This window comes from Jatropha curcas, chromosome 5 (genome assembly GCF_041381405.1).
Source record: "Jatropha curcas cultivar XTBG-Jc1 chromosome 5, XTBG_Jcur_1.0, whole genome shotgun sequence".
Taxonomy (NCBI): domain Eukaryota; kingdom Viridiplantae; phylum Streptophyta; class Magnoliopsida; order Malpighiales; family Euphorbiaceae; genus Jatropha; species Jatropha curcas.
Genome location: NC_143155.1, coordinates 21,631,688 through 21,656,110, shown reverse-complemented (window position 1 = coordinate 21,656,110; position 24,423 = coordinate 21,631,688). Strand labels below are relative to the sequence as shown.

Sequence of the window (24,423 nt, the reverse complement as noted above, 5' to 3'; positions counted from 1 at the left end):
AGATCTCAGATTCAATATCATTTAGATTTCGATTTGTCCTTTAGTTTTAAATCATAGAAATATGTTTTTCATATATATTCAAAATTTTTAAAAATTGAGATTGTCGGATGATTCTGATTGCTCCGATCAGACCTATGAAAGAAAAGTGCTAAGACTTGAATTATTTTCAGTAGATAACCACGTTGGTTAATTTTAATACAATCTTTATTCCTATCATAAATATAATATTATAATTTTACTATATTGTTTCCATCAAATGTATATCTCTTTGAAACTATTTGTTATACTTGATTTCCCCATAAATATTAAGATTAAAGAAGAGCTTATTGAATGAATTCAAATGATTTTTTTCTAAAACAAATACCAAGCAGCTCAGGAGTAATTTGAGTCGTTTGAAGCGCTAATTATTATTATTATAGATATAATCTAAATCCCTATCTTGGCAATGCATTTAAGACAAAATATGGTGGCGAAATTTATTTAAACTTTTAAATGGCTACAAAAGCCTATTATATCACATGTTAATTCTTTCAAAATCAAAGGAGGAATAGTGCCGGTTAACTAATATTGACCGAAGATTAAAAACAATTCCCATTTTGGGTACCAACGGTTATGAATTGACAAATTCTGTTCTAATAAATGAATACATTGCAAAATTCCAATTTTGTAGCACATAGTTTCTTTAAGAAATTGGAAAAAAAAAAAAAAAAAAAAAAAGAAAGAAAAGGATATACAGCTCTGGCAACAGCAATTAAGACTCTAATTAGAATTTGACTGGTCCGGGAACTCATCATCCCTTCCACTAGAAATATAATACTAATAGTAATAATTTATTATTATTATTATTATGCTAAAAAAGAAAATTCTCTAGAAAGAATTTGACCATTCCATTTACTAACTTGGAAAATTTTAAGAATATGTCGATCCATTATAGATTTGCTTTTATTTTATATGTGCTATTCCTGAATTATTTCAAAGGTAAATGGTAATTGGTCCTCGAATAGAATTTGCAAGTATATGGAATTCAAATAATTCATTATTTCATCTATAAACTTTATAAATTTTTTTAGCTAATGATTCCATTTTATATCCTAAAGTTTGTGAGAAATATTAATTTTACTCAATTTAAGAATTCATTTTGATTTTCACGCATTATCAATATGGTATAATTGTATAGTTTAAATTTAATGATATGAGGGAAATATTTGTATTAATTAAAAAAAAGGTAGATTTTGATTTATGAAAATGTTAAGAATCATTTTTTTTCCCATAAAACTAGAATGAAATGTTTGATCGTTACGTTATATATAAAAAGTTAAAGAACTTTTTAATTCATTAAGAGTCCAATGAATTGAAATGAAATATGGGATCGGCTTCTTTTATAATAGAGCCGTAACAGCTGACGTAGAAGTCTTTTGCATTGAAGGAGATGCTGCTGCTATTGGATATTATGGTGAACGACACAACAAAGATAACCATCTTCTTAACTCACTAAAATTAAAAATTTAAGACATGAAAACATGTATATATTATTTGAAGGAAATGAAAATCCAGCATTATGAACCACTGGAAATTATTGGTTATTGGGTGCATTACAGCTTTTGAAGAGCCAAAAGTCTAAAAAAGAAACATGTATCCATCAAATGCATGTTCATCTATACTTATTACGAAGGGTTTATATCATTTGTCATTGTCTTGTCTTCTTGATACGTAGAGAGACTGAACTCTTTCTCTTCCTCTTTGTCTTGGTCTCTCTTTATCTGTCCCCCTACCCATCATATGTTTACACAGTTTCACGTTGCCTCTGCTGGGGGGATGCGTTTCTCGTGTGAAGGGTTGCAGTAAAAAATCTCCGTAGAAAGTCCCTTTAATTCTTAAGATCAACGAGAGAAGGGAAGCTCATTCGTATGTCGTTTTAATGGTGATAAATGTTTGAATAACAAAAAAACTCAAACTCGAAAATTGGTATAAGCATGATTAAATTTTAAAAATATATATTCTGATTTCCTTGAAAAAAAAAAGAAAATATAAAATAATCTGATTTGCGTATTTGAATATAATCAAAGAATTGATTAGTGCATTTTAAATGCTTTAGAATTTGATTATTCCTACTGTTTCTGTGTGGAGTGCGAATAGGGCAAATGACCCGTATATTTTGTACTCCGACCCACTCTCATCTCATTTGAGGGAGAAGTGTTTGGATTGACTTGATTGCAGTTACACGTGGAATTATTTTTTCTAAATCTTGACTTGGATGTGATTCACATTACCATTTACTAATTTATTCACCATCCGTCTTAAAATATAATTGATTTTTTGTGATAATTTTATCTCAAAATATAAATTTAAATTATTTTGAGTATTTTAAAGAGTAATAAATGATGTTTTTTCAATGCTACCCTTGTTTAGATTAGTTATAATAAATACTTTCACAAATAACTACTATCTCCATTTTGTTTGAATGGTTTGACAAAACACGCATATATTAAGAATTTAGTTAACAAAAATTATTTTAGGACAAATGAAAAACAAACAAATAAAATGGGACGGATGGAGTATTAGTTTTGAGATAAAAGATAATCTGTCAAATTAGTCTTGAGTTTGTTATAATAAAAAAGAATTAATTGTTTTCTTAATCTTGTACAACAACCTTAAATGATTTATATTTTAGGATAAATGAAGTAATAAATATATGGAAAAAACTTATCTAAATTCAACATATGTTCCGCCGTCTATGGACCAAATCAATATAAATATATTTTCTTTTTTAGAGTAAAAATCATGAATAGATGTTATATAGAACTTGTTTTATGGTAATATCATATATTTAAGTTATGAGAATTTTCAATAATAAAAGTAATTTTAAAAAAATAAAAAGTTTCGATAATATCTAAAAAAAGATTTTTTAAAAGATTTTTTTTTTTTTTGAGATGATAGTTTAAAGAAATTTCAATCTCAATGCTAATGTGATATTTCTCATAGTCCATTGTAAAATTTCTTTACATGTAACTGAACATAAAATCATTTATGCTCGCACGTTTTGCTTTGTTTTTTTATTTTTTATTTTTTGAGTCATCGCGTTTTGCTATTCATTGATATTTATAATATCATTTTTTTAAAAGAAATTTATAGTATTAAATTTTTATTAGCTTAAATTATATAAAATATAATTTTATTAAAATTAAAGAAAGTATCTTAAAATATAAATAATAATTTAAAAATTAAATGAATTATTATTATTTTAATGTTAATTTTTTTCAATTATTTAAATTAGTTGCATTTTTCATAACATATTTATCAATTACATAATTAGAAATGAAACTAAATTAAATTAGATTAAATAATTTTACTTATTTCTATCATAGATAAATATTATTTAGTACTGAAAGAGAAATATATTTTTTTTTTTTTTTGTAAAATAAGTAGGTATTAATTCTTTTCATAACATAGAATGTAAACTTAGGCTCCATTTGGTTCAAAATGATCTATTTTAGGGGAAGTATACTTCTTGAAAAGTACATTTTCAAGAAAATTATTTCTCAGAAAATATAATTTAAATGTATTTGGTGTGCAAATTAATTTCATGGAAAATAAATTGTTTTCGAATTAGAAAAACCAATTACGTCTTTAATATAGAGTAATTTTAGGTTTATTTACATAATAGCATAAATTGATAAATTCATGCACTTGAATAGCCAACTTCCCTAGCCATTCCCAGAGAAGTTACTTTGCTTCTGTAAAGGAAGTGAATGATCTATTTTGCGAGAAAAGTAGAATTAATAATACGAACTAAACATAAATATTTTACGTATTTTTTAGGAAATTATACTTTCTTACGTCTATTTACTTTATACGAAATATCACCTAGTAAGTCTATTACCCATAAATTAAATTTGTATTTTTTTAGTACTGGAAGTCACTTACTACACATTAAAAAGTTGGCGAATGGTGATAATTTTTTTCTTCATTTATTTGTTAAGATGGTGTCAAATTTAGAAGATATAAAGCCTTAATACAATTTTTAATATTTTTATGTTCTGTTAATTAAATCATGATTCATTATTTGAAATAGTGACCCATCTACCCAATTTTCAATTAGTTTTTTAATCCTTTAGATTAGGCAACTTAAATTGTAATACAATGAATCTCTTTCTCTCCACTCTTTCCATATTCTTTATATCCTTTATATTTTCTGTTTTTTTATAACATATTCAATGTAAAAGTTGAACATTTCTATTGTGAACAAATACTTCAAAATGAAAGGAAAGTTTTTTTTTAAAAAAAAAAAAAATTCAATCACATGTGTTAACGTGGTAATCTTGAATAAAATATAATGAAAAAAATAATTGAAAAAAAAAAACTAGAAAAACTTGAGTAAAATTAATATAATATAAAAGAAATTAGTAGAGAATAATACAAGTTTTCTAAAATATAAATTTGCCTTAAAAAATAGAGAGTAACAATTATCAATACTTATTTATGGAGATTTAAAATACAAAAATACTCTCAACAATGAGACTTATTGTAAAATTACCATAAAGTGATATTTATATTTTGGACACCTCTATTTCGAAAGATAAATATATTGGCACCTTAAATTTAAACTGAGACCATAGAGACAAAAGTCACCGTTTTGATACAATTTCTCGTGCACCTAAGAAATTGAATTTAACCCATTGAAGGACTATTCTAAAATTCCAAATCGTGTCTGTTTTCAAAATAAAAAAAAAAAAAAACCTTGCAAACGTTTATCTCATCAAAATGGAATCAAATGTTTTTAAAGCTTGCTTTCAATGAGATAATGAGGGGAGCATTCACTTGTGTTCAACTGAATTAATGCAACACCAATTTAGGTATGCAAATCTAGTTTCTGATGCTCAAAATCTAAAACTTTCAACCTCTTTCTAGGTAAGAAAGAGCTGTTAAATTATTGAACAAGTGATGAGGAAGAAACCACGGTATGATGACGAACTCTCCTTGGAAAGTAAAATAACTCATTTGATCTCCTTTATTAGAATTGGAAACTTATGCACAGATGAGAACCACTGATAGAAAAAAAAAAAAAAAAAAAAAAAGATAGATTACCAGCAAGCCGCTTGATACTATTTTAGTCCAATTTGCCATTGACAGAACAGAGTCTTGCCTCCTTGAGTTAAATGGGTTAAATAGATGAGAACCACTGACAGAACAAAATTAAATGGGTGAGTTTTGCCTCCTTGAGTTAATTAACCCAAAGTTAAGCAATGGGTCGCGCCATAATATTATTTTAGTCCAATTTGTGGTCCTAATTTAAATTTAGAGTGCTAGTATATCTAAGTTTCAAAATGGAAATGCTCAGAATATAAAAGATATTTTGGAGTGTTTTTGTGACAAATCATATAATTCACAGTATTTTTATAGTTTAAGCCATTAATGGATACCTTTAAACTTTTCCAAGAGTTTCTAAAAATAAATTCAAATAAATTTTTAACATATATCTAATTCATATTTCCCAAAGAAACCCATCTCTAATGTAAAATAAAATATAAAAATAAGGGGATTGGGCTTCGATCTTTCTTTGCAAAATCTGACTCCCAAAGTAGAAATGGGCTTTTGTTCTTTTTATAAACTACAACTAATGAGCCTAATACCACTCTTCCTCTTTTTGATCGTGACCGTCCAAGCAGAAACACCAAGCGATCCTGATCCTTCATTCTGTAGTTTTAAGCCATCTTAATCTCCAAACCCTAGGGTTTTTCTCTGATCCGCAAAGCTTCTCCCTCTCCCACTCGTACACACCGTTTAGTTCGATATTTGCTTCTCCTTCAGGTATGCCATTCACTTTGTCACTCATAACCATTGTTTGGTTGCCGAGAAAAGAAAAGGGGCTCATTTTCTTTGTATGAATTCTTGCTTCTCCTCTCCAGTTTTCTCAGTAACCAAACGGGGTTGTCTCAGTGCATCTTTTCAATTTTTTTGCTGAAAAACAAGTAGTTGGCTTTATTACTGGTTAAGATTCCTATTCCGTTGTTTTTAGAAGTTGATTATTATTTAATTGTTAATTTGCTATTTAAATTAATGAGAAATTACAGTTATTTTTCGTACTTATAAAGTTATAATCAACCATATTTTGTAAAAACGGGACTATAATACTTTTTGCAGTTTTGCTTCACTTGTTGCATTTGATTCTTTTGGCTTATATCACATTGCCCTTTACTGTAAAGAGGAAAATAAATGTGTTGATGATTCCTGTTATTCAAATTTTTGGTTATTGTGAAATGCAATGCTGGAAATCAATTTGCATCTTCGAGTGCCTAATGTGCAAATTATCAGTCTTTCGACTTTACTAGATGCTATGCACTTTATGTTCAGTACTCAGCATTTATGATATGTTTCTGTTCCTTGGGCAGTAAGTTTCAAGAAGCATTTATACTGCTAAATTTGAAGTGTAATTTAAAACTCTCTCCCTTTCGTTAAATTTGACACTTTTGACACTTTTAGAAATCAAGATAAAATTAATTACTTTATTCTAACTTTACATTCTCTGGTTATATCTGCCAAACTTTATTTCTCTTAATTAGAAAGAATTCATAAAGGATAATTTAGTTAATTATCTTTTTTTTCTAGAGTTGAGGTGTTTCAATCATTTTCTTAATTCTTATGAAAAGTGAAAAGTGTCAAATATACTAAACGGAGGTAGTACAGTACACTGTAGAATTTGGAATTTTGTGATTGCAAATGTTTTATTTTGCCTTTTCATTTGAAATATAACAAGTATAGCATGGTTAAGATGCATATAAAATGAGCTGTTCCAGTTTTATCTTCAGTGATAAATGGAGTCTTGTTGGCTTATTTTGCTCCTTTTCCCTTCTTTTCTCAGTTCTGTTCTATTTGTGCCAGTTTTGTGAAGATGTATACTACTAAGCAGAAGATTCATAAAGACAAGGATGCTGAACCCACTGAATTTGAGGAGTCAGTTGCACAGGTTTGAAGATTCTTTTGTTGTTATTGGATTTGTTAATTGAAGCAAACTGGACTTGTTTTTTTGACAATGCTTACTTCTACTGTCGATGTAGGCTCTCTTTGATTTGGAAAATACCAATCCGGAGCTGAAAAGTGACATGAAGGATCTTTACATTAATTCAGCAGTGTAAGAATGATCGAATTGAGGCATTCAGTATGGTTGATTGGTCTTGCTTCTTATATAATTCATAAATCTTGCAGTCAAATTGATGTTGCTGGGAGTCGGAAGGCTGTTGTTATCCATATTCCATTCAGATTGAGGAAAGCTTACAGAAAGATTCATGTTAGACTCGTGCGAGAACTTGAGAAGAAGTTCAGTGGCAAGGTAATTCCAAACATATGTTCTGTTCTTGTTTAATTTTATTGTGATGCTAAAAAAGAAATAAGCAATTGGTATTATTTTTTTATAGGGGAATATATATATATATATATATATATATATATATATATATATATATATATATATATATATATATATATATTTACACACACACATGGAATCTTGTTTGTAGTCCATCACTAAATTTTAGGTTTAGTACCTTCTTGAATGGTGTGATGAAAATTAATTAAATTACATTAATTTAAAATTGAATGATTCTATAATGGTTAATAAGTTGAAGGTGTACTGATCTTTATGATTGTCAAATGTTTCAAGCGTCTCATCTTTATAATCTTGCCATTGCTATTGTTTATTAGGATGTAATCCTGATTGCCACCCGGAGGATTTTAAGGCCTCCAAAGAAAGGTTCAGCTGTTCAAAGGCCTCGCAGCCGCACACTCACTGCTGTGCATGAGGCAATGCTGGAGGATATTGTATTACCTGCTGAAATTGTTGGCAAGCGCATCAGATATCGAATTGATGGATCCAAGATAATGAAGGTAATTCTATGCACATGCGTAAACACTTTCTGATTTAGTCCCAGGCTTAGATGCATCAATTCCCAACTATCTTTTCAGGTTGTCAGTGAATATATTTGGTTGATTAACTTGTTCATTGTTAACCTTTTCTGTCAAAAAATTACTTTCTGGAAACTATTAATAGCATCCCATCCTCATAATGAACTTTGTTGACTCGTGGAAGACCGATTATGTAATTAATGCTTTTTATGCCAATTTTACATTTTGTGCACAGGTTTTCTTGGACCCAAAGGAGCGAAACAACACGGAATATAAGTTGGAGACCTTTTCTGCAGTTTACAGGAAGCTTTCAGGCAAAGATGTTGTGTTTGAGTTTCCAGTAACCGAGGCATAAAAGTACTGAGAGCTATAACATCTTTTTTTGAATGTTTTTCGTCTGAATTACTTGTAGTGCGCTCTTTAAATTTTGACAATGATGAGTTTATTTAGCAATCAGAAAATGTTTGTTATGGATTCATCTTCTTTGTTGTGATCAATGCTGAGTTCTAGAACTTTACAGATATCAGCTAAGTTCATATTATTACATCCTTACATATTCTTTATACCTTCTTTACACTAATGCTGAATTTAAATTGATCTCCCTTGAAACTGTGTCCACTATGAAGGTAATGTCTACATTTTTATGAATTTCTGATTTTTAGATGAAAAATACACAAGCCGGTGGATGCTTTGATAATTAAATGATAGTCTTTGATAATTAATTAAAGAAACCATTTGTGGTTCATAGTTACAGAAGTTAAACTCTCAAGTAATTCCCTAAAACATTCACTATCAAATTTTATACTGCAAGGCCTAACCGTTTTATTATTTATTTATTTCATGAAGAAGATCAGCTTGGATCCAAATTCAATGAAATTAATTAGCAAATATGGGGAGAAGGGGGGAAGAAAAACAAATAGAACAATGTAAAAGCAATGAATTATAGCCAAAGCTTAAAACTGAACCAATTTCAGCCGCTAAAGGTTCAAAATTTTAAAGTGGACACTTTATCAAAGCATCTCCTGTACAAAATGAGATGGCATTGATAAGAACATGGAGTTGCTATCTAATAAGTTGATGTCTAGGCCTCCAAGTGATGAAACAATTTGAACCTGAATTCTCTGTCATGCTACTTAGCAATGTACCTCAAGACAATATCACAAGACCAAGGTACATTGCTCCACAGAGAAGCAATAAAGATATAAACCCCCTGCAAGTATAGTTTTCTTCATTAATAAAGTTGAACAACTAAAAATGAAATCTAAGTTTTTATTAGTTTATTCAAAAGGGAAGAAAAACTTTGGATAGAAACTAGAAACCAAGCATTTCAATTTGACTTGGTGAATATAAGATGCTCACCAAATCATGCCCCACCCCATGCCATTACATGGACAAGGGCAGACTTCTGCAAATTTCTCAGCATCACTAGAATGAACTCTACGAGATATCAGATCATCATAAATATCTGCACAATCAAAGAGATGTAGTTGAGCTCTATAATTCAATAAAAACAAACAACTTAATGATAAAATTTGAAAGGTTGTTCTACATACCATAAACAGAAAACAAGCTGTTCATTACACCTGCAGTGCACACATCACAGCATTCAATAGTTTTAAAGAAAAGAGTGTGAATTACAGGAGGCATAATGAAAGCAAAGATGCAGAGCTACATTTACCAATGAATAGAATAATATACCGAAGGATACGGATTTTTGTTGTTTCTTGCAGGACCCAAATCACCCCAAGGAAAAGAACAAACCCTGATGGCTCAACATGTAAAAATATCATTGAAGTTGTACACTGAATATTGAAGCTTGTACATAGCATAGGCAGCTAGATTTATCGAGGTTACAGAAATACGTACCAATACAAAGTCCTCGAAGAGTCCACTGTGTGTGAATAATAGAAAAATAATTATTTCAGTTATTTAATAGATATAATATTATGTGACTGACTTGATCTTAGAAATGCATTAAAATTGAAAGGCGTCCATGAAATAAATTATTAAGAATCATTTTACTATATTCATTTATTTATTTTCTGCCATTTCATGTGATTTATTTCCAGAATTTGGTGTCTAAATAACTTCGTTCAATTGCCATAAATATAAAATCTGCTATGAATTTTCACCTTAAGAATTTGAAATACACGTATCCACAAATGTTATGTTTACTTACTACAACTCTATAATTAGGACATACTCTAGATGCTTGAAACTACTTACATTTTTTGCTACCAACAACACAACAAGCAGAGCAACAACAAAACATCCTGCTGCAATTCTTGCTGTAAGAAGATTTGTGGATGCAAGTATCAAAACCATCCCCCAAAAGGATGAACCAAGATCTAGAGTGGAAAGACGTGAAAATAAAATTGAATTATTACGAAGAACGATCATTTATTCATGTGGAAACAACTAAATTAGAACTACAGATTCTGAACCCCATATGTGAAATTGCTCATCCAGAGAGAAGCTATATATGTAGTTAAGCCAAGAATTTCTCAGAAGAATAAAGAAAGGTAGTCAACGGAAAAAGAAGTTACATCCAGCTGGCAAGATAAACCAGTATACACCACCACGTGTTTGAGTAGTTCCTCCTTCATCTGCATGAACCTGAATCCCTTCCACCTGCAATATAGACTCATCCAAACAGTTATTAATTTAAATTATAAGCATTTCAAAGTTGGATAATCACATAATCACTTCACATTTTGATATTCAACTTTGGCCAAATGTATGTTTGATTGTCTTTGCTGCAAGAGAGTGCTGTGGAATGAAGAATTTGCAGGTTTCAGAATAAATTGATGCTTTTTTTTTTTTTGAGAATTAAATTCATGTGTTTAATTGAAAAGAAAAAAAAGACAATGGAAACTATTTCTTAATTGTTTAATTCAAAAGAAAGAAGAGAAAAAGAAATGAGAGAGAGCAGCTGCTTACATGTCCACAAGTTAATTTACAGGCAATGGCATGGCTTGCTTCATGAAGGAACACGGTCACAAGCTTGAATGGTGTCAGCAGTACTGTTCTCCATAACTATAAAGATAAAAAGATAACTTTTTTCGAGTATTAACTGTAGCATAATCGGTCAACCAATACTAAAAAGCATTTGTAACTCTTCATATTAACTGTAGCATGAAGTTCTATGTCTGGTCTATTAAGTATTTGCAATTTTTCATATTATCATTAATGAGTTATATTTTCAAAAAAAAAAAAAAAAATGTAGCATAATCAGTCAACAGATGTAACAGAATTTATGGCATTTCACTTTTAATTGGAAGAAATCATAAATATCAATTAATGAATCAAGCCACTAAAAGAATTACTTAAATTTGAGGATTGATACTCCGGTTCCAAGACTTAGACTTCCATACAATCTTCAGTGATATAATTCCAAATCTGTAATGGGATTCACAAATACTAAAATGCATTCATGAAAACCCATTTGGATTTTAGTGAACACATAGAAATCAAACACATCTTACATAATTGGACCCAAAGTAGGAGAAAATTATAGCAAAGGTTTCGGATAAATAGACCAGTTTATTCTGGAAAGACAATCATACCCAGATCAAACAAAAATTCCAACTTTTCTTGACCATAACCATGAAAAGGAAGAAAAAGAAAACTAACAGCATTAATGGGTTTCACTGCCTCATCAAAAATAATAATAACAACAGTAATGCAGCTTCTATGAAATCACAAAAGTGATAGGGAGTGAGAAAAATACCGCAAGAATGACAACAGTGCAGACAGAGACAGTGACGAGAAACACTACTTGTTCATGGTTGCAGCAATTCTTCAGCTCCCAATTTGGCCTCATCTCTCTCTCGAGCTTTTTGTTTTTGAGTTCTGTTATCTTTTCCCACAAAATCCAAGAGTCTTACTTGATCTCTTCTTGGTGGTTGAATATATATATATATATATATATATGGAGAGAGAGAGAGAGAGAGAGAGAGAGTGAGAGATCCTCTCTTGTCCTCCTTCTCAAGGTTGGTCACCTGTAAGTGTACTGACTGAAACTTGAGGGGAGCACCTCCTGCAGTTAGTGTTTCTTTCTGTCTGTTAGTGTTTTTTTATTATGTTTTCTTTAACCGTTTTGACGTGAGAATTAGTTGAAAAAATTAGACTAACACTGACAGACAAAAATTAGACTAACACTAACAATAATTGGCTTATGAGTAATAAAAATTGTCTATCAATTTAAGGAAGGTTATTAATAAACAGATTAGATTTCAAATATTTGAATTTCATAGATCATTTCAACATTTATTTTATTGAGAAAGAGGAAAGAAAAGGGAATTTCAGTAATTTGTACATGCATGTATTTATACAACATGATTTACGTACGAAAGATAACTGGATAAGAATGACATTGTTTACTTCTGTTTTCATTGTATAAAAGGAAGATAAAAGATTGAAGATATAAAACATTTGAAATTCAAATTTTACATCTCTCTTTTCTATTAAATTTATTAATTTTAAGTGAGTACAAAAGTCACATTTTTATTATTAAATTTGGATAAAAATGACATTTAAGATATGATGATCCCGGATCATGTGAGCCAACCACCGTTAGCCGTTACCGTTTTCCAAATGAAACTATGAAAGTTACGTCTTCCTTGTCTAAAAACCAGTGGTATATGATTACAGATGGCACAAAATAATAGGCATGTTCATAAAACTGACAGAATTAATTAATGGGACCTACAGAGAGTATATTTACCTCCATTATACGGCTTATTTGCGCTTTTTGCATTTGCCATACAAACAAAATACGTAATTTCCGTTGGTATAAACAGATCGGCTGCTGCTTCAGCACAAAGTCAAGCCGTGAAATAACGGCTATTGTCTGTTAGGCTAAAGCCGGCAGAGAACGCTCCTTGTCTCGAAAATACCGCGTGCCACGTACCCCCCAGAGTCCAAGACAACATTATCATTTTTGTCTCCACGTAATCGTTTGGGCGGCGCTCTCAGTCAAAATCCTCTCTGACTGGCCTACCCTTTTCTCTTACTTCTTTGCAACTTCATCTATAAAACGCGCTGCCCCTATTCCCGTCTCAACCCACCGCGTTGGGTAACCAAAACCGGCACTCATTATTTTCTTCTCCGCTTCACCTAAACGACAACCAAAGATTCGAAATGGCTCCCAAAGAGAAGAGCATCGCCGCCTCCACTGGCCTCAAGAAAGGTACCATTACCAACAATAACGATAAGAAGGAAATGCATTACAGAGGAGTTAGAAAGAGGCCTTGGGGTCGTTACGCCGCCGAGATACGGGATCCGGGGAAGAAGAGCCGGGTCTGGTTAGGCACTTTTGATACGGCTGAGGAAGCTGCTACAGCTTATGACAAGGCGGCGCGTGAATTCCGTGGCCCTAAGGCCAAGACTAACTTTCCTCTTCCCACCGAAATCACTCCGATTAAAACCAAGGTCGCTAACTGCACTGATGACCCAAGTCCTAGCCAGAGCAGCACGGTTGAATCCTCCAGTCCGCCGGCTGCGCGTGAGATCACACACGACCTTGTGGAAAGGTTTCCGTTTGTTTATCAGCAGCAGAACGTGGTGGGTCCGGTTTGGTTTTTTGATGGCAGTATAAGACCTGAGTTTATGACTCGGCAATTTCCTGTCCGGTTTGAGCCAGTGGGGCTCGCGTTTAATGGTGGGTTAGTGAGTGGTGGAAGTCAGAGTGACTCAGACTCGTCATCCGTCGTTGATGGCAAACCAGCAAGAGACTTCGATCTTAATCTTCTTCCATCGGAGGAGGAAGATGCTTAAACTTTTTCTCTTTATACTTAATTGTTTAGGCAAATAACTAATTTCGTAAGGACTAATTAAGTAATTGTTTATCTTCCACAGAAGTAGGGAGAGGTTAAAAATGGTAATAATCTCGTTTAGTAGATTATTACCGTTGGATGTAAATGATTTAGGATTAAGTTTTTTGCAACTAAAAAGAGGAATTTAATCTTAATTTCTCCGGAGTTTTTCTCTTGTTGTAACCTTGCAATATTCGACAGAATTTTCATTTAATTTTTTTTTCTATAATGAAATAGAAATTGCTAATGTTTATTCCTCCTTATATATTTCTCTATAGCTGCATAATTTGTAGTGTTTGTTTTAAATTATTCTTGCATAAAATTATTATATTTGAAGAAAATCACGTTTTCAAGTGAATTTTATGTGAGTTTTTTTTTTTTAATTAAAGTTATATAGATCGAATTGGTTGAATCAGTATGTATTGATATTTTAATTTTAAAATATTAAAATGTTAAACTACAATAACAAAACTAACATTTATTCAAATTTGAAAAGTTCAGCAATTTTTTGGAATTGCCGGAATGGATAGTCTTCTTTTTAATGATAATTAATTATATCTCTAAATAAATATTTCTTATAAGGTTAAGATTTTAATTGAACACACCATGCATTGACACGTATGTAAATTATAAATTTTGGTTTGCATTCGATAACAATTCCGTGTTGAAAAGAAATGTATGCATTCTGTCCCAAAGTTTTCAAACAACATAAATTGATAGTCAGTGAAATTCAAATGCTCAACATACGTATAGAAGAAAACCTTAGGAATTGTGAAAAATAGAGAGAATGAATTTCATAAAATAGTGAAATAATATATTTATAATTTGTGTTTATCTAGAGATGTAATATTATCGCGGTGTTCGGTGACAGCTTTTTAAATAGTTTTTATCAATATGCTAAATACTATTTTTATATAATATTAGGTAACATAACTTTTAAATTATCTTATAAGAATTAAAGTAGTGTTTTATTAAAAATTAATCTATATTATGTTTAGTTTTTAGCGTTTTATACAAAACTATTCAAACAGCTAGCTAACTAATTTTGTCAAACATAAAATTAATTTTTTTTATTATAAAATATTACTTTAAACTCTAAAATTAATTCAAACTTTAATATTATCAAATATTATAAAAAATAATATTTTACGATTTTGCATCTATTTACAAAGCTGTTGTACATTCAGACTGATATATTAAATTAATTAAATACAAATTTTTAGTTGTAACGGTTATATTTTTTACCATTTATTAGAAAAGATAAAATAATAATAACAATTTAAAAAATATTTCATGAATTGATTTTGTACCATGCACGCACCAGGTCTAGGTTAAGCGCGTACACGAAGCAGAGAGGCACCGACCAGTGCGAGAGTGAGAAGTGGGGCCACACAGGAATTCCCGCGTTGAGAGGAGGGAAGGGAACAGGTTGCTACAACAGCATGCCGGCACGTGTACTTCTGCCGTCCAGATCAATTTTTTATCCTTTTTTATTTTTTAATTAATTAATTACAAAAATATAATCCTGAAATGCAGGTTCCTGGTAGTGTGAAGGAAACGTAAACGAGACAAATCCTGAATGGGACCCACACATTTGGAGAGAGAAGAGGGCCGCCCCCTCTTCCGCTACCGCTTTCGGTGGGGCCACCTTCTTATTAATCGTGTCGGCGGGATATGCGGAGACGTGTACTGGGATTTCGGCTCGGCTTCATCCCTTGTATCGGCCTCCAGCTCCCTTGGTTCAAATCTAAGCTTTCAGAAAAATTATCTTTTTCAGTAGTATGATTTTTAATGTATTTTGATTAATGTTTAATTTCAGGAAGGTAAATTGTGTTAAATGACATAAATATCCTTATTTTAAAAATAGAAGAAGTCATGTATTATTTCATAAAATAGTAGTAAATAATTATTATTTATATATAAAAAATATTTGAAATCAATCAATTTGAAATTAATCAAAACCATATTAGTCAATTTTTTTATGTCCATAAGTATACTAAATTATTTCTATTAGATGAAAATTTTCTAGTTTGGTATTCGTGACGATTGCTGGTTCAGAGTTCACGGCTTCCCTCCAGATAATTAGTTGAAGGTTTTTCTCGATAATTAGTTCAAGATTTTTCTCTCTATAAGTGATTTAATACAGATCCAACTATGGTGATCTTTATCCTTTCAACTTGGATTTCAAAGATAATTGAGAAGCTTGACTAAGTCCAACAAATCAGAAAATTGGCTAGACAAACTAAGCCGTTAGATTAGTATAAAATCTTGACCTCTCTTTCCCTTCAAAGAAAGAATGTCTAATGTAATAAAAATAAATAAGTAGCCAAAATACATCTAGCGAAAATTTCAGTCCTCAATCTATCCCGGGGAATAGAAAAAGAAAAAAGAAAGGAAAAGAAAGATGTTGGAAAAGAAATTTCAGTCCTCAATGCCCAACTATTTTCAAGCTCTGATGTTGGAAAAGAAAGGAAAGGAAAGATGGCAGAGGGTCAGCCGGTCCATTTGTAGAATAACTTAAGAATTCCTGAGGCAGAATAATAAAAAAATAGCATATAAAAAGGAAAATCATGCACGGAAATATCTTAAGAATTACCAGGCAAATATAATCCAAAATCTTGAAATCACTGTTTGGCAAAATGCACAACAAATGGCCCTCTTCGCTAACACAGCATAACCTTTACATGGCAAGACAAAGAAGAACGAATGCATTCTACATATATACAGACACACTTAAATATTACAAAGAATAAATGATTTACATAGGATTAATAAAAACTACAATAATAGTCATCTACCCTCATCCATAGAAGAGACAGACATGGAATTTCTAGAATAGTCCTCAACAAAACTACTGCCTCCAGAAACTTTAGCAATGACACCAATGCTCATACTGCTACCAACAGTATTGGTGTTAGTGTTAGTGTTGGTGTTGGTGTTAGTGTTAGTGAAAGCAGAAGTTCCAGTAGTTGTAAAATGTCCTCGTCGACCATGAGTTCCAGGTTTACCAGGTCTAGGCAAAGTAAATGAGTCGCTTAAAAGCATGAGATGAACCGTATTCATATCAGGCCTATCTGCAACTGTTTGTTGACAACATAACAACCCTAGTTGAATGCACATTGCTGCCTCGTCATGATTGCACTTAGTAAGTGTTGGGTCAACTAAATTCAATGTCCTTCCTTGTTGATGGAGCATCCATGTCTGCTTAAAAAGCAAGGAAAGTCAATGAGGATTAAATCAATTGACCTATCGCATACTTAAATGAAGAAAGAAAAAAAAATAATAGAAACATTATTATCCTCATTTTTTTAAGCATTGGGATCATGTGCTTTTCAATAAAATTCTGATTTTAGTTGTAAGGCAGGATAGCATCATCTGCAATAATATACTTTTTTATGATATGGCGGTTTGGGAAAGATAAACATTGCAGATCTTAAATATCAAAGTTTTACAGATGCATGTACGAGGCAATGTTAAGCAACATTTAGGGGCTATAAACAAAATGAGAAATTAAAGCTATAATTGACAGAATCCTCACTTATTCTATCACTTTGTATAATATATCCAAGGTATCTGAAATAAGTGCTTTTTTTGGAACCTCTATGCCATCTAGACTGACATCAACTTAAAGCTTAGTTACATTTTAAGTCTAACCTTCATAGGACTTCAGAAAGAATGACATTACAAAATTGTTCTTGAACTAGTAAACTGATTAACCACATAACTAGGCAATTGATTTTTATTGGTTCAGTTTTGGGCTGTAAAATTAGAAACCTGAAAAATTCAAAGCAAGGCTAGGTTGGTTGCCCAAGCCATTAGCATCTCAACAAAAGATACGATTGCAACTCTGAATGTATTTAATTTATATAGCTTCACCCAAAAAGCTAAAAATAACTTACATAGGTCAAAATGTCTGCCTTTTCACCACCAAGTTGACTGTCATAATTTTTTCTTCCACTCACAATCTCCAGTATCAAAACTCCATAGCTAAAAACATCACTCTTCACAGATAAATATCCATGCATTGCATATTCAGGCGCCATGTAACCACTGTATCCAGTAAAATTTTTTTAGCAAGAAAATTGCCCCAACAAATATGCAGACTAATATTGCTTAAAACAACAAAAAAGCGATGAATTTACTTACTGAGTACCGGAAATCCTGAATGTATCCAAATGGGTGTCTTCACCAGGAAAGAGTCTTGCCAGGCCAAAATCTGATATCTTTGGATTCAAATGTTCATCCAACAAAATATTACTGGCTTTGATGTCTCTGTGAATGATCCTTTCAGGAGCTTCTTCATGCAAGTAGAGAAGAGCTCTTGCTACTCCTGTAACTATTCTAAATCGAGTTGTCCAATCAAGGGATGCAGATTTCTGTTTATCTGAAACACTTAAGTCTTCAACTGTTACCTCAATAGTACCAAAAACCAAGCTGGTTTCCCACTAAAATTGCAACTATCTTATTTAAGAAATTACAAGTAAGAAGGAGCTTGTTACCAAATAGGAAGTAATCAAGGCTTTTGTTTGGCAGATATTCATAAACAAGCATCTTCTCAGGTCCTTCCACACAACATCCCAACAAAGTAACCAAGTTCTTGTGCTGAATTTTCAATAACACTTTTACCTCATTAGTGAATTCTCTAAGTCCCTGTCTTGATGTTAGTGAAAGCTTCTTCACAGCAACTTCTTGACCATTTGGTATCAATCCCTGTAAACAGGAAGCAAACATTCAATTATCATTTGTGGTAGAAACACCAGAGGCACATCCATCTACCAAAGGCCTACAGACAAAGGATTTATGACTTTATGCACAATGTTACTTATATCATGGCAAACACATTGGTTTATTGTATTAAGATATGAATATATTTAGTCAACAAGAAAACCACCAGAGAGATTTGAAAAGATAAAAAGAGAGATGCTCAGGCATTTGTTTAAAACACAGAATAACTGGAAATTTTTTATGTCCTTTACGTACACCCTTAGCTTGTCAGACCTGGTTTCTTTAAATATTTCCCCATTTTTGCAAATGAAATTTAGCACGACTTTAAATGCCCTGTCCTCCTAATCTCTTTATTCTTTTCAATGTAGAGAATATTCTAACAAGTAAAAAGTAAATTGCCATTACAATATTTTCTTTTTCAAAAAGGTACAAGGAAATAAATCTGGCCATAGAGGCTGTGAAATTCCAAATACACTTCTTCATGAAGAAACTATAACATTCCAAGCCATTCATATATTTTTACCATCAATATGATTGATCTCATTCATCATATGATAAAAGCTACACATGTTGTCATGTTTCGAACATATCACGTCATTTGTCTCAACTTAAAGAGTGTTTCATATTTGTGTTAGACTCCACTATACATACTGTAACTGATATGCCTTCAACAAACAATTCAGTTATTCACCAAGATCAACTCCACATAAGCAACACCAGTTTATTGAATAAGAAACAATTTTCATTTGAAGAAACAGCAGTCCAAGAAGGCCATAAAAACCATTAAACCCATAGTTATGAAACCAAGGACCATTGCCATTGCACTAGACAATAACCACACCCAGATGGGAACCATGAGCTTAATTAGGAACTACAAGTTCAAGGATTTCAGATTTAGGTGGTTTTGCTTTTATTTTTATTTGATTGGCAATAAACCTCTTCATATACAATTTTATTTTACTATTTCGATGTATCATTTACAGTTTTATTTGCGTGCATGCATGTAAGTCTACAGTATTCTGAAGAAAAACTGTTTCCTGAAATAAGAGATTTGATCTAGTAATTAAAATTTTTTTTTTTCTCCTGTTCATGTAGGTTTTTTCTTCTTGCTCTTGCTAAGCTTGCAAAGGTCTTCCATTTTTATAATCGGGGCACCATCTACATCAGACTACCAGGGGAAGAAAAGCCTTTTGCATATCCTCCAGCCTTTGAAAGGAGACATAAAGTAGAATGGAATATAAGACAGTTTAGTATACTTTCTATATGGCAAATAAACCTCCCACATTTTGAAAAGACCGCCTCTTCTAACCCAGTCAGTTTTGCTCGCACCGCCTCAAGAGAATCCTCTGCATTCTTCTCATATTTGAAATAAAACACCCAAAGGTAGACCTATGAAAAAGATAGGAAGGGACCCCAAATTACCTTGTAAATTAATGGATGATGTGTCTGTCTAACCAAATTTGTGTTTTGAGGTCTCAAACACTAAAGCTAAGGCCAAAAACATAAAAGATCTATTAGGGGACAAAAACTGATTGAAGAAAGATCATTAAAGTTCCAAACCAATTGCAGAAATGAAATGCATACCTTGTGGATGATCTAGTTTGAGATAGGTCCACAAGCAACAGAAATTATTCAATAATACAGTTAATTCAAAAATGAGAAAATACCTCACAAATTGTGGCAAACTCTTATGAGATATCCAAAAGCAACTATATTCAATATCTAGGAATGAAATTTAAAAGTTATAGATGCCTTTCTTTGCCCAAGATAGTTTATTTGTTTCTCCATAAGCTAAAGTAAAGAGAAACAAGTAATGTGATTCTAGCTGACCACCAGCCCTGTGAAAGGTCTTGGTTTTGGTCTGGGATAGGAAGGAGGTTTATTGTTTGAATCACTGAAGTAGCCTTTGGGTGAATATCAGTGTTCTGCTCTGACTTAAAACGATGGTCCAAGAGTGGAAGCTGAAGCATGCACCTAAGAGGTCCTAACCAGGCACTTCATCAACTTTAAATAGCCATAACTTTTGATCTTAATGGGGTTACAAAACCAATTATATCGATACAACTTTATTCCATATCATCTCAAACCAAATTCACCTGGTTAGAGGCAGTTACAAGGTAAAATACACCATTTTCAAGCATCTTGGTGTTGTTTGAGTTAGTATACCATAATTCAATTGCAGTTTGAGCTGAAAATATAGTTTATATGTTTTTATCCTTTTGTATTAGGTTAGGATTTCATTAAGGGTTGACTGGCGCCTAGATAAATTTGTTTTTAAGATAATTTTAATCATCAATTAAAAGCAAAATTTCTCCAAAAATTTTATTGAGTTTGTATTGCTTTCTCCTACCAATTATCAACCATTATTTAACAATTGTTACAAGATTATATATCAAATTTGTGTTTTGTAATCCAAACATTACATGACGTCCCTCGTATGTGTGTGTGTGTGTGTGTGTGTGTGTGTGTGTGTATATATATATATATATATATAATAATAATAATAATAATAATAATAATAATAAAATTGTATTTATTTCGATACCACTTTTTTTTTTAATGGATTTATTTCAATACCACTTAATCATTGATGAACTCATAATATGGCTTATCAATTTGAAATTTATATTGAGAACATAAATATAAATATCTGCTAATTCAGTATTTGTGAAAGTAATATGAATCTACTAAAATCTTAATATCTGATTATACATGCACTCAACGAAGAATGAAAGTCAAACATGATTAGAACATTTTTACTCCACTTTGAATGCCCTCCAAAACTAATAGGAAGTTAACAATTTCCAGAAAGTAGGAAACAAAAAGGGTATACTTGCAGCAACGTAGCTCCAAGTAATCAAGAATGACAAATATGTCTTCCCAAAGGAAGTAGCATGATTAATTTATGCTATGATATATCAACAAAACATAGTTCTCAACTACATTCGTGAATCCTCACACCAAATGTTCCATCCTAAGTCTTGGTCAAGTGGGAGAGATTTGAATTTTAATATTTTGGTTTGCAAAGGGTTCCCATGCATGATTCACATTACTAGGACACACGCATAAAAGAAGGGTCAGTAATTTATTTGCATAGTTCATTTAATTAGAAGAAACGATAATTGTGTCATGAAATTGTTGTTGATGGGGACAAATTGTTCCAAATATAAAAAGAAAAAGAAAAACAATATCCTTCATCAAAGGAGGAAAAGTTCCATATGGAGCTCTAAATCAAACTTTAGATTTCCTTTCAAATGACTTCCTATTTAAAACGGCATTGAATTTTTTTTTTTTTTAAATAATTTTTAGTCACAACTAACGTATTATGTTAACATAACTATCATGTTTTATATTTGCATTTGACTGGGAAAATGCCAACTGTAAACGGAAGATGTTTTCATTCTATATTTTAAACCACTTCCGTAAACATTTCAGCAACTCCAAGGCTACTTCAGTAAATTTATTACTAAGAAAAACCTCCGGCCATACACGGAAAATGCGAGATACGAATCCAATGTTCTACAGTTGAAGTAATGAAGCCAATGAGTTAGCGAAAACTTACTTTGTAAACAGGACCGAATCCTCCATGACCAAGCTGATTCGACTCTGAGAAGAAATTGGTAGCGACTTGAAGCGTGCGGAGGTCGAAGAAGAGGTCATTAGTGTTAGCGTCGTCATCGTCGCCGCCTGTACCAGTGGCTCGGGCGAATTTGAGTTTCTCCAGGCAGCCGCAGAAATTGGAGAGAAGGCCCATCAAGGCATCAGATAAACCACCGCCCTGATATGGAGGTGGTGGTGGAGAATCTTCGTCCAGGTTTATTGATAGCAGTTTGTTCAGCTTAGAATCAAAAAAAGACAACCAGCGTGGAAGACATCGAATGGAGTAGTTGTGTGTTTGCTGTTAGCGATTGTTATTATAGTAGTTGACTCTGGGTTTTTATGTTTGGTTTGAACTTTCAGCACCCAAATAACATTGAAGAAAAATCAATTCCAACGAGGAAATTGCTTGACCGGACAGGATCCATAGCTACGTTCGTATTAAAGAAAATAAAAATTTTTTATAAAATATTTCGATTTTATTTATTTTTCATCGATATATAGTCAAAAATACCCTCATTTTAATAAGAAATTTTATTCTCATTAATTTGGTCTATGAGTAGCGCATGACCTCGTTTAGGTAAAAATTTTCCTTCAAACAATATATCTTCCTCCCTCCCGTTTTATCTCTTTATTATATCCAAAATATTTATAAGGTTTTTAAATTTATAAATCTAAATAATTATTATGCTTGTTTAATATACATGTTTTATCAAACCATGTAAATAAATGATTAAATTATATTGAAAAAAGAGAGAAATTTTTATATTATTAATGAAAATAAATGATTAAATTATTATCTTTTTCATTTTAAAAAGATAATTTGGAGAATGCTATTTATGCTTCTTTGAAATAAGGGGGAAAATTTTTGTCATCAAGTTTGAAAATACAATTTAAAATAAAAATAGAAATTATAATAATCAACTAGTGATTGAAATTTTAAATTATTTTGCTCTTATATTCATTTCTTAATTTTTTTTAATCTCTTTATAAATGAATTACACATGTATAATTCTTTTATTTCAACATAGTAGTAATGTTGTTGAACAGAACCTATGTATTATTGAAACAAAATATCTATTTTATTCATTATTCCAAAAATTAAAATCTACGAATATTTTTAGATCTATCTTGTATTTTGGTACGTGTATTAGGTAAATACTAATTATTCAGAAAATTAATAAAAAAAAAAAACTCTAATCAATTACAAACTATTTTTTTGAGATTATTCGTTGATTTTTTTATTTTTTATTATTTTGAATAGAACTTAAATTGAGACCGTTGGATCGAGAGAGTTAAAAATTTTAAATTAATGATTATCCTTGTGATCCTACAATATTATATTAATGTCATAAGAAAAATTATAGTAATATTATATTAAAAGTGTATTTAATTATATTACATTCTATTTCATTATGGCTTACCAAATGTGATCTCAATACCTAGTTTTTTCCTTTCATTTTCTCTTATTTTGTATTGTAAAGTTTTAGTTTTATTTCAATGTGTGTACCGTTTTATATTTTGAAAATTAGCATTGATTTTTTAAATGCTTTCATTTTGAAGGCCAAATTATGCATAAGAGTCAATTAAAAAAAAAAAAAAAAACGATCCCTGACGCAAAATAAAGTGGTGAATTAATTCAATTGCTAAAATAAAAAAAAAGTTTATTATTCTTTTATTATTATTATTATTATTATTATTATTATTATAATTATAGGGTCTTCTCTTTTTGCATTTGACAAAACCATTTTGATTTTCTTTTTTTGACCTTTACAAAACCAGTCATGTTTAAGTTGGATTATTCTTTCCAAAATTTCTTAATTAGAACAATTAATATTAGGAAAATTTCAAAGTCAAAATTAAAAGAACTTGGTAATAGTTGTATTATTATGGGCCCAATGCATAATTTGCCTCGTTTACTTTAGCTAAAAAATCTTGTAGCCCTCTATAATTCAAATGACCCATTTTTATTTTATATATATTATATCCTTCATTCTATCATTCTACGCATGTACTCGCCGTGAGCTGGCAAATGGCTCTAACGTACTAGTAATTGCATAAACACAACCGTTTTATTTTTTATTTTTTTACCCTACTAAAATAGCTTATCTGACATAAAATAATAAAAAATTCAAATTATGTAATTTAAAAAAAAAAGGAGCTCAGAGAATAAATATAATTAGTATAACCCAGTTTCTCTCTTCTTCTTCCTCGAATAACAATGTTAAGAAACAAAAATGACATCTAAGGAACAAATTCTATAATTATTTCCTTCCTTATCTTGTATAGAAATTCACATATATAAACTCAAACACTCAACAATGCAGAAACACACCCTTAAGAGATTAAAAGGCTAGAAATCCAGCATAGATCTAGACTTTTTTTA

The 24,423-nt window shown here is 31.1% G+C and overlaps 4 protein-coding genes across 5 annotated transcripts; 2 read left to right on the top strand and 2 right to left on the bottom strand.

The window, feature by feature from the left end:
• Positions 1–5,653: 5,653 nt before the first annotated feature.
• Positions 5,654–8,422, top strand: LOC105650689 (small ribosomal subunit protein eS7). 2 transcript variants are annotated; one of them, XM_012237634.4, is made up of 6 exons: positions 5,654–5,808; positions 6,860–6,964; positions 7,056–7,129; positions 7,204–7,327; positions 7,699–7,881; positions 8,135–8,422. In XM_012237634.4, the coding sequence occupies exons 2-6, from the start codon at positions 6,890–6,892 to the stop codon at positions 8,252–8,254; spliced, it is 576 nt and encodes a 191-aa protein (XP_012093024.1). In that variant the 5' UTR covers positions 5,654–5,808; positions 6,860–6,889; the 3' UTR covers positions 8,255–8,422. The 2 variants fall into 2 exon arrangements, with proteins under 2 accessions (XP_012093024.1, XP_012093023.1); XM_012237633.4 differs by having other exon boundaries at positions 5,659–5,808; positions 6,880–6,964.
• A 394-nt stretch (positions 8,423–8,816) lies between these two features.
• On the bottom strand, positions 8,817–12,868 carry LOC105650690 (hypothetical protein). The gene is made up of 10 exons (XM_012237635.4): positions 12,626–12,868; positions 11,630–11,938; positions 10,840–10,935; positions 10,446–10,530; positions 10,126–10,247; positions 9,766–9,790; positions 9,578–9,661; positions 9,453–9,482; positions 9,259–9,364; positions 8,817–9,109 (listed from the first exon to the last, which is right to left on the bottom strand). The coding sequence occupies exons 2-10, from the start codon at positions 11,720–11,722 to the stop codon at positions 9,046–9,048; spliced, it is 705 nt and encodes a 234-aa protein (XP_012093025.1). The 5' UTR covers positions 11,723–11,938; positions 12,626–12,868; the 3' UTR covers positions 8,817–9,045.
• A 76-nt stretch (positions 12,869–12,944) lies between these two features.
• Positions 12,945–13,978, top strand: LOC105650691 (ethylene-responsive transcription factor 4). The gene has a single exon (XM_012237636.4). It carries the CDS (start codon positions 13,042–13,044, stop codon positions 13,675–13,677), a length of 636 nt encoding a protein of 211 aa, XP_012093026.1. The 5' UTR covers positions 12,945–13,041; the 3' UTR covers positions 13,678–13,978.
• A 2,322-nt stretch (positions 13,979–16,300) lies between these two features.
• LOC105650692 (cysteine-rich receptor-like protein kinase 10) lies at positions 16,301–22,437 on the bottom strand. The gene is made up of 5 exons (XM_012237637.4): positions 22,003–22,437; positions 18,215–18,425; positions 17,862–18,099; positions 17,615–17,765; positions 16,301–16,916 (listed from the first exon to the last, which is right to left on the bottom strand). Exons 1-5 carry the CDS (start codon positions 22,192–22,194, stop codon positions 16,506–16,508), a joined length of 1,203 nt encoding a protein of 400 aa, XP_012093027.1. The 5' UTR covers positions 22,195–22,437; the 3' UTR covers positions 16,301–16,505.
• Between the last annotated feature and the right edge of the window lie 1,986 nt (positions 22,438–24,423).